This window comes from Macrotis lagotis, chromosome 3, assembly GCF_037893015.1.
Source record: "Macrotis lagotis isolate mMagLag1 chromosome 3, bilby.v1.9.chrom.fasta, whole genome shotgun sequence".
In the NCBI taxonomy this organism is placed as follows: domain Eukaryota; kingdom Metazoa; phylum Chordata; class Mammalia; order Peramelemorphia; family Peramelidae; genus Macrotis; species Macrotis lagotis.
Genome location: NC_133660.1, coordinates 35,093,251 through 35,104,444, shown reverse-complemented (window position 1 = coordinate 35,104,444; position 11,194 = coordinate 35,093,251). Strand labels below are relative to the sequence as shown.

The window sequence follows — 11,194 nt, the reverse complement described above, 5'->3', positions numbered from 1 at the left end:
AAGAAGGAAACTTTTATACCTTTCTCTAATAGTGCCTGTTAAAAAATAACTGGTTCCAGGTATATTATATTATTTCCATCTGGCCCACCAATAAAAATAAAAGAACTAGAAAATCACTTTGCCAATTATTAACTAGTTGAAAATTATCTCTAAATTCTGTGGAAGAAATCAACATTGATTTCTGCAAAATCTCAGAGGTTAATGTCATACAATGTTCAAATCAAATAGACTTTGTTTTAAAAAAAAACATTGAAAACACAAGTTAAAAAAAATCTTTGTACTTCTACCATTCAGTCTCATTAGTTTAAGATCCAAGCAATGTACTGAAAGTGTATTCCAATCATGTAAAAGATACATGACTCATCCAATTTAATCTGGGTTAATTTGGGTTAATCTGTGACCTACTCTCATGGAAGGAAGAAGGGATGGAACAAAATATAGACATAATTCAAGAAAAGTTATTACATTATTGGCCTGAAAATGTAGGAAATTGTAGGATGATAATGGACACATCTAATAGTTTGGTTTTATTAGAATGTGCAAGAAGGAAATAATGTGAAGTGAGTATAATGATGAGTAAGTGAAGCCAAAGCATTCTCACTACATAAACCGGAAAAGATAGCTTGGAATCAAAGTATGAAAAATCTCAAATACCATGCTAAATAATATATATTCTATGGTTTCATTTAGGGGCAATAAGAAAACACTGATAGTTGGTTTTTATTTGTTTATTATTTTTTTCCCCCAGGGATATAGCATGGTGAGGACTTTGCATTAGGAAAATGCTTGCCAAATTTATAGATGGTGCCAAGAATAGAGGGATGACTGACACACAGGATGAAAGAGTTAGGATTCAAAATGATCTTGAGAGGGCAGTTAAGTGGCCTAAAATAATAGAGCACCAGCCTTGGAGTCAGGAAGACCTAATTCATATCTGACCTCAGGCACCAGTTGTGTGACCAGGTTTACTTAATCTTGATTGCCTCCAAAAAAAAATATCTTGACAGTATAGAAGAATTGTTTTTGTTCAATCACTCAGTCATGTCCAACTCTTCATCACCCATGGACCCCTAGCACACCAGGTTCACAAAATCTATCTAAGTTCTTGTTCATTGCTTCCATGACACTATACATCCATCTTATCCTCCTCAATTCCTTTTTCCTTTTGCCTTCAATCTTTCCCAACATCAGGGTCTTTTCTAATGAGTCTTGTCTTCTCTTTATGTAGCCAACATATTTAAGCTTTACCTTCAGTATTTGACTTTGCAAAGAATAGCCTGAATTAAGTTTTTTAGTTATTGACTGATTGCTAACCAAGGGACTCTCAAAGGTCTTCTCCAGCACCACAATTTGAAACCATTGACTCTCTCACAGCCAAACATTACCGTTAGAAAAACCATAACTTTGACTTATATGGACCTTTGTCAGGTGATGTCTCTTCTTATATGCTGCCTAGATTTTCCATAGCTTTCCTTCCAAGAAGCAAGTATCTTTTAATTTCATGGCTACAATTTGCAGTGATCTTTGAGTCTAAGAATATAAAATCTGACACAACTTCCATTTCTTCTTCTATTTACCAGGAAATGATAGGATCAATTGCCACAATCTCAGTGTTCTTGGCTTTTTTATGTTAAACTTCAAATCATCCTTTGTACTCTCTTCTTTCATTCCCATCAAGAAGCTTCTTAATTCTTGAATTTCTGCCATCACAGTAGAATCATCTGCATATCTAAGCTTGTTGCTATTTCTTCTGGCAACCTTAATTCCAGTTTATAATTCATACAGACTGGTATTTGTATGATGTCCTTTTTATATAAGTTGTTTTTGTTGCTATCCTTCATAATCAAAGAAGATCAAGACATCAAATGAATGACAGCATTGACTTGCGCATTATGTTGATTAGAGTGAAGGGATAATTGTGCAAAGACATTCTTCTCACTGCCTTTCCGGAATCATCACCACCCCATGACCTGATCAAGTAGGAAACAGGACTTCTGGTGATGGCCTGGATGCTGTAGAAATATCTGGTTTTAGGTATGGGTCCCTCCGATATCATCAAGACATGGCATTTCAGCATCTCTGGTGACAACTTTGATGACAACTTTACAACAACATCTAACCTGTCTCTTGGCACCCCTCATTGTTAGCATCAGGGCCCAAAGCATTTGATTTGAAAGAACACTATTCAAAGCAGGTCCAAATCACCTGGATACCACACCTAGGAATAATAGAAAAAGAATCCTGTTCTATTTTGTTAGTTTTTGGAACTGGGGCTATGATAAAGAGGGATATTTGGGGGGCATTTATATATAACCACTAGAGATGAAATTTTGGGGCCAGTACAACATGGACAAAGGTGAAAGCATTTACCAAGAATGTTTTCAATAATCAAGAATGAAATTCAGAGACTTGAAGATGATCATATAGCATCATGTTCCAACCATAAATAATGATGACTAGAGATCCTGCAGCTTATTCTCATGACCCACTGGGAGACTTCCTGGAAACCAAAGTCTTTGGGATCTAGGGAGAGTATGGTTGTACAGTTAAGTGGAATGATTTGATCAACTTACTGACAATCAGAACATTAAGAGACAGGTTAGTTATACTGCATATAAGCTAAATAAATAAAGTGACAATACAGAGTCTTGTTGTACCCCTTTTCCTTAAACCATCAGTTGTTCCATGTTCAGTTCTGGCTTTTGCTTCTTGGCTTGTTTACAGGTTCCTTAGGAGACAAGTAAAATGATCTGGTACTCCTATCTCTTTGAGGACTTGCCACCTTCTGTTGTGATTCACATAGTGTAGTCAATGAAGCAGAAACAGAAGGTTTTCCCCCAGGAACTTCCTTACTTTCTCCATTATCTAATAAATGTTGGCAATTTAGTCTCAGGTTCTTCTATGGCTCCAAAACCAACCTACTGGCAATCTAAGTTCACATATCGCTAGAAACTAGCTTGCAAAATCTTAAGTTTAATCTTGCTGACATGTGAAATAAGAACAACTATTCTATAATTTGAACATTCCTTGGTATGTTCCAAACCTTCTATGGGATTAGAATGTAAATTGTTTCTTTCCAATCTAGTGGCCACTGTTGGGTTTTCCAAATTTGCTGACATATTGACAGCTTCATCTTTACGGGTTTTAATTAGTTCAACTAGAATTTCATCATCTCCTCTTTCTAAGACCTATTTTATTTCATTCTCTAGAACTTTTTTGCTCTAGATCAGAAGCCACACTATCATGGTTATGACCTTTCTTGTATAGTTCTTCTGAGTATTCTTGGCATGTCTTCTTGATATCTTCTACTTGTGTTAAATCACTACCATTTTTTGTCTTTTATTGTGTTCATTTTGGACTGAAAAATTCTCTTGATAGCTATAATTATTATTATTATTTAGTTTTTTTGCAAGGCAATGGGGTTAAGTGGCTTGCCCAAGGCCATACAGCTAGGTAATTATCATTAAGTATCTGAGACCAGATTTGAACCCAGGTACTCCTGACTCCAGGGCCGGTGCTCTATCCACTGCACCACCTAGCTGCCCCAATATATATAATTATCTTGAAGATATCTTTTGTCTTTCCCATTCTATTATTTTCTTCCAATTCTTTGTGCTGCCCATTTAAGAAAACCTTCTTATAACTCCTTTTATTCTCTGAATTCTACATCCAGTTGGGTATGTCTTTCCCTTTATCTTTTATCTTTCCCTTTATTTCCTCAGCATTTTGTAAATATTTGAAGGACTGCCATGTGAAAGCTTAGGTTTATCCAACTTCTTACTTCAGGGAAGAAAGAAGAACAATGAATAGAAGTTTCACAGAGGCATGTGAAAAAAGATTTGAATTGTTTTTAAGGAACTGGACAAAAGTAGAATGAATTGCCTTGGGAGGCTGCAGATGACCCTTCAATAGAGAGTCACAAATAATTAGACTTTTATATAGGCCTGGATTGAACCAGATGATTTCTTAGATGGCTTCCAACTCAAAGTGATTTTGGAAAGAGTAATTTTACAACCTTAAGAAAAATAGATTGAAAAGAGGAGATTCTGAAAGAAGGAGAACCAATTAGGAAGCCCCTGAAATAGCCTCAGGGAAAGAGATGTGAACTAAGGTGGCAGTTATATGAGTGGAGAAACGTGGACAAGCAGGAGAGTTGTTGTAGTGGTCGAATCAGAGAGTTGGAAATTGATTTGGTGCTTGAGGGAGTTGAGGAAGAAAAGGGGAAAAGATAAAGCTACTTCTGAGGCTTCTAGTCTGACTAGTTTTAATCAACCAATGGAGATGTGAGAAGAGAAACAGATTTGGGGAGAAAGGTGATGAATTCACTTTTGAATAAATTGAATTGAGGTGTCAAAGGGACACTTAGAAGGAAATAAGGGTCCAGATCAATGGTAGATGTGATACCATCCCACTCCAGGACTTCTCTGATCCCTATAAATGAATTAGTATGCTTTTAAAAGGTGATTGGGTAGATAAAAAGCTAGGACTGGAGTCAGGAAAACTCATCTTCCTGAGTTAAAATCAAATCCTTTGTTTATCATTTAAAAATCCCACATAGCTTGGACCTAATCTGTTTTTATGGGTTCATTAAATATTACTCCCCTTCCTGCTTTCTGCAATCCAGTCAAATTGCTCATATCTGAGCCTTCCTGACAAGATTTGGGATTTTCTTGGCAAGAATACTGCAGTGGTTTGCCATTTCCTACTCTAGGATCCATTTTGAGAGTCAATTAGAGATTAAGTGACTTGTCCAGGGTCACACAGTTAGGTAGTGTTTAGTACTGGATTTAAACTCAGGTCTTCCTGACTCTAGGTCAGTTCTCTATTCACTGATCCAGAAGCTACTTCTTGGCCAGGTAGCCAGAAGACCTAAACTCAAATCTGGCCTCAAATACTTCCTGGCTACAATATCCCTCTGTTTACCTCAGTTTCCACAACTATAAATTATTGATAATAATAACACCTGTCTCCTGGGATTTCTGTGAGGATCAAATGAGATAATATTCATAAAGCACTTAGCCTGACTTAGGCACTGAACAAATGCTTGTTCCTTACTCCTCCCCCATTTTCCTGGAAGTGTTATTTTCTAAGATCCATTTTTTTCCTAATCAAACTGATAACCCCACTCCCAATTTTTCTCTCTTCCTTCAATTCTCCAATATGGTAGTTATCTATCCCTTAATAGATTTCTTATCAGAGTATGGAGAAGGGGTGGTGCCTTTATTCACTCCCTGGAAGAAATGATGACCTGCATCCCCTGACAGCATTGTGGGTTTCATTTGTTTCCTAAGTGTGATGATCCTAAGATGAACCTGCCCAAGTTTGGAGGCCATCCCATGAGTTTAAAACATCTAGAGATCCTGGGTGCTTTGGGCAGAGAGGACTAGAAACGTTAGGAAAGATTCTGCTTCAGGGAGGAAGATCACTGGCAGGTTGAGGAGAACCCCTTCTGGCTTGGCTTACCAAAGAGGTATTAAAAGAAATTATTTGTACAGCTCCACAAACTGTTTAATCCTTTGAGATCTGACTCAGTTTTCTGGGAGAGTTGACAGTGGTTTTTCCTGCTTTTAGTATTTTATAAATTCACAATCCATGAGTTTTTGTTTAGCGAAAGTAAATAGTTATCCTATACCTTATTCACATTCTATTTGGAGTATTTTCCCCCAAATACTATTTTGGATTGACCGAATATGAGTGAAAGCTAATACTGTAATCTGTTTCCCCTAGATTTTCAGTACGACAATGTGAAGAAGCAGTGTTTGAGAGATAAAAGTTTGACCCTTCTTTTGGGTAGTCAGGACCGGACCCAGACTCATTAGGCATGACTCAAGTATTGAGGACCCTTAGTGGAAATAGAGACAGAGACATAATCCCCAGACCTAGTAATGGATCCAAATGTTAAATACATATACACTAATGTTTTTGCAGAATCATCAACTATCTGAGGATATTACTGCTAGCTTTGCTTTTTTTTCTGATCATAGTTATTTTCTTATGTAGCTTCTAGGCAGTTTGAAGTCAGGAAGACCTGAGTCAAATTCTGCCTCAAATTCTTACTAGTTGTTATCCCAAGAGCAAGTTACTTAGCTGTGTCTCAGCTTCTTCACTTGCAAATTAGAAATAATAATCATTTATCCACCAGGGTTGGGGGGGTTTTTTTGTTGTTTTTTTTGGCAAGGCAAATGCCCAAGGCCACACGGCTAGGTCATTATTAAGTGTCTGAGATGGGATTTGAGCCCAGGTACTCCTGACTCCAGGGCCAGTGCTTTATCCACTATGACACCTAGCCACCCCTACCAAGGTTGTTTTGAAGGTAAAAACAAATATTGGTAAAACACAAAATAAATGGTAACTGTTATTATTGGTGCTGCTCCTGCCACTACCAAAGGCTACTAAGGGTACAGTGGACAGAGCAGCAGACCAGGAGACAGGAAGACCTGAATCCAAATCTTGTCATATATACTTATGAACTGTGTGATTTAAGTCATTTAATCTCTAGTTTATCTCCTTTTCTTCATCTGTGAAATGGGAGTAATAATGGCAACTACCACCTGGGTTGTTGTGAGGGTCAAATCAAACATTTGTAAAGTGTTTAGCACAATGCCAAGCACTTCATGGGCATGATACAATTGATATTCACATTACTACTACTACTACTACTACTACTAATACTACTACTACTACCACTGCCACTACTGCTACTGCTGCTACTACTACTACTACCACTACCATCACCACCAACACTACTACTACTGCTGCCACCACCACCACTACTACTACTCTACTACTACTACTGCTACTACTACTACCACCACTACTCTACTAGTACCACTCCCATCACCACCAATACCACTACTACCACTACTCTAACTGCTACTACTGCTACTGCTGCTACTACTGCTGCTTCTATTGATATTCCTGTACCATTAAGATTTACATTTAATTTAGACATTTAATCATTAAAGTACCATGTTAGGAGGTGCTCTATATTTTGCTATACCTGATACATATATTATTAGTGTGTATTTACTATGAAAAGTAGCTTTTGATGATTATCTGTTTTGTTGGAAGAATCACTCCTTCCCTTCTAAATACTAATGATTCTTTGGATAATTGTGGTCTGTATTTGTACATTTCAAGCATACATTGGCTGATTTTACAAAGAATAGGACTGCTCATTTTTCCACTCCAGGGGAATATGTAGTAACCTTCCCCACTCCCACTTCTTATTATTCTTATGATGTTACTACAGGAATTCAAGAGCCAAGCTCCTAAATGTCACCCTCTCCTCCAAGATGACACTGGAAGTCCAGGGGGACCCTTTTTCAAAAAGGTTTTCTCTGAGTTTAGTTTTAGAGAAAGCTAATTTCTCCTACAAGTAATTTGAACTTTTTCTCACATTCTCTAACTCACCATGTCCCCACCATGGAATTTCAGGGGAAACCCCTCCAATAAAATTTGGGTAGAATTCATGACTAGAGTTTTACCTAATGAGCATAAAAAAAGAAAATAGAGATATGTAGAGACTTTGTCCTCTATTTTTTAATGATTACTGAGTCAGTGACTCTTCCTGAGTCATTCTCCAACCATCTTTAACACAGGGATCCATCAAAGGAGTTTATCCACACACATCCATCCATCCTTTCTATCATAAGGTACTAAGGTCTCCTATATCTTTTATCAGAAGGCCGGTGTGTAAGTCTATTCCTATTCAAACATATGCCATAGAAAGTTCCTAACTATATATTCATTTTTAAAAATAAATTGAAGTTTGGAATTTCTGGCTTTTTAAAAAAAGTCTACACTGATTTAAATGTTGATTTTTGGTGATGTAACTAAATTTGTGCTATAATAATAATAATAACAACAACAACAATAGCAACAAGAACAATAATTTCCCCAAACTACGAACTGAAATTCATGTGAATTTTATTGCCCTCTATTATTATATCCAATGTACTGGGAATAATCAATTGTTTGAGATAGTTATGGAATAAGAGGACAAATGGGAAATACCGTACAGTGGAATTGAAAAGGAAATTCAATTTGGTTTAACTGTGTCCTTAAGGTTTGTCTCTGAGGCAACTTGAAACAATCATATGGCACCAGAACAAGGATTCGGGGAATATCTGTCACTGAGAGAAGCCTATTCAAAGTGGTAGCACAAATGTAGGGGGACTGGTGGCCCATTTAAATAAATATAGTGGGATTAGCACTCCTTTTGATAGCTGCCCAAATGGCAGCTGAGGAGGCAATAGTGTCAGGAGACCTGCCTCCTCTTGTCATTGACCTCATTAGACATAGGATCCTAGCATTTAACAGATGGAGAAATTGAAGCTGAAAGAGGTGATGTGACTTGTCCAAGGTCATATAGTTAGTAAATAGCAGAAAAAAGAATTAAACCGGAGTCTTTCTGACCCCCACACTCTATTCATTACTACAACATGCTGCCTCTTTATATTGATGCTATTAGGTCAGTTCCACATCTAGGGGAGCCTCTGGGTAATTTTATCAGTGTTCCTTTACAAACTTCATCATCCTGATGAGCAGTGTTTCTGGGTCCTATGAGCGGGCATCTCGCTGTTATTTTTGACTGTGCTGCTACAACTATGAGAACCACTGAAATTTCTACAATGCTGATAAATTAGTCCTGAATTAACTATAAGTTACCTCCCTGTTCCCCAGAAGCAAGTCCCTTAACTTTTCAGTGTCCTTCATAACTCTTCAAGATTATAAATTACAAAGTGCCAACATGGTTGGGAAAGAGTTTTCTCATCCAGGAGGTTCCTATAATAAAGAAACCACAACTTCTCTAATCTCCTATCTCAGTGGTTAATCATTCTTGAACTCTAATAACATCCTGATGAATGGTCCTGTACCTTCCTGACAATTTTATTCTAAGAGAACCTGTTAACATAAGGGTAGGAAACTGCCTCTAGGCCAATGTAGGTGGTGGATGTTGGATTTTCAGTTTTTCTTTTGGGTTTTTTTAAATAAAGTATAGAAGGCCAGGAGAAGCAAGAATCTGGGAAATGCTTTATTTTCAAACAGAAATTTCACAGAAAAATATCAGCTGTTTCTATAACTGACAATATGGAAGTATCACTAAAAGAATCATGCCTATAAAAGATATAGAGAGAGCACAACATAGTGATTTCATTTTATCTTCTTCTCTTCACCCTGCAACAAAGGAACAAAGTTAGCAACATAATAAACACCAAAATGATAAACAACAGTAGAGACTTATTATTTTCTCTCTAAGTTATATTGAGGAGATTTATAATTTTCTCTGAACTATAAAGAAAAACTCAATAGATTTTTTTAAAAATCAAAACACCAAGAACATCAGAGATTCTCAAAGAATACGTTCTGAGAGACTCTGATAGATTAAAAAAAAATAATGAGATTCAATGGCTCTACCACATCCTCAAAGACATAAGATTTTAATTTAATTAATTACATTTAGCAACCAAGCAATGACTTGGATTTCTATGTTCTACCAAAGTTGAAATTACCTGAAATAGCTTAAGCTCTCAAAGCCTCTTGGGTTTTTGCAATCAGTTTTGGACCCTGAAAAAAAAAAAGGATAGAATATATGTGAAAAGGAGTCATATAAAGGAACAAGAGATTTTGCCAATAATGTAAGACTGAGAAGTGTTCTCTTTGAACTACACAGGGTTGTGCATATTTTTAGTTCATATATACAATGTGATGAGGGCAAGGATTATTTTACTTTGTTTATATTTGTATTCCAAGGCCAATCACGTTTAATAAATGTTTGTTAATTGATTGATGCAAAATTTAGAGAATCAAAAGACCTAGGTTACTATTGACCCTTAATTCCTGTCTAACCTCTGACATCTCATATAATCCCTTTGGGACTCTTTCCTCATCTATAAAATGAGAGAGTTTGTTAGACTACACAGTGCTAGGCTTTCTTTCAACACTAAAGCTGTGATTTATATTTCATAAAGCCTCTAAGTTTCACCCATTAAGATCTGATTGGTTAAAAAAATTTAATTATAGGCTATTTTAAGAAATGTGCTTTATTATTATTATTATTAATGTGCTATTATTATTTTGAATATCTTTATAGAATCATCAAAGTTGAAAAATCTGGAGTCTTAGAGACTGATTGAATGATCTGTTCCTTTATTTTACAGATGAGGAAATTTAGGGAAAGTGATTTACTTAAGATCACATATGGAGATTCAAACCCAAGATGTCTGACTCCAGACTGGCCATTTCAAATTTTAACAGCCTGTGGTCATTGGTAATTAGAATTTTTTTGCATAGGAAAGTATTCTCCAGAAAAATTAGAAAACCTTTGTTGCCTACAGCAAGATAAACATCTATCATGTCCTTCTCCATAATAATCCTGTTTACAGTATTCATTTGTTAAGCAAATCCTTCTACAAAGTCTTTCAAAGGTCAATTTGAATTAAAATATTAGAATTATTTGAATATTCAAAATTCAAATTTGATTTGAAGTAGGGAAATAACATATAAATAGTTATGTAGGTATAAGATACAATAATCAAAAGGGAAGGGACCAGAAACTGAGGAAAACCAGGAAAAGCCTCCTGGTGAAACAAAGTTTTTATGGTACATCTTTCAGGTGCTGCCTTTTCAAAAAGAAAAGGTTTTGGTGAAAAAAAAAACTTCAAAAGTACTAGTGTATAAAGAAACATGTTAAAAACAATGGCTAAAGGATGTCAACTCTCTCTCATAGAGGACAATGGATGTTTTAAAAGAGTAGGAAAAAAACTTTGGGTTTTTTAAAAAAAAATTTATAAAAATCACTTTTCAGCTGAGATTTGGCAGTTTGGAATAAAAAAATGAACTGGGGTATAAATATATAAGTTTAAATCAAACTGTAAAGGCTTTAGAAGATATGGTTCCTTATTTTATGTAATAACTCAAAGAACACTTGGTATATCTGACCTATGTTAACGGCTGAGGATTCTAAGAAAGGCCAAAAAATCAAAAAGGTCTCTACCCTCAAGGAGTTTACATTTGAAACAGGGAGATAACATATAAATAAATATGTAGCTACAAGATACAGTAATCAAAAGGGTAAGGACTAGAAGTTAGGGAAAACCAGAAAAGTCTTCCTGATGAAAATTAAATTAAAGCTGAGACTATAGGAAGCCAGGAAGTAAAGGCAAGAGGGTCTTGATTCTCAGCTATTGAA

The 11,194-nt window shown here is 36.0% G+C and overlaps 1 protein-coding gene across 2 annotated transcripts in view; it reads right to left on the bottom strand.

Moving 5' to 3' along the window:
* Positions 1–9,022: 9,022 nt before the first annotated feature.
* Positions 9,023–11,194, bottom strand: part of AFP (alpha fetoprotein) — a 36,063-nt gene continuing 33,891 nt past the window's right edge. For both annotated transcript variants that reach the window (XM_074228446.1, XM_074228445.1), the window contains exons 14-15: positions 9,516–9,570; positions 9,023–9,180 (exon numbers count right to left, since the gene is read on the bottom strand). In XM_074228446.1, coding sequence (XP_074084547.1) covers positions 9,526–9,570 — 45 coding nt within the window. In that variant the 3' untranslated portion in view covers positions 9,023–9,180; positions 9,516–9,525. The remainder of the gene's footprint in view (positions 9,181–9,515; positions 9,571–11,194) is intronic.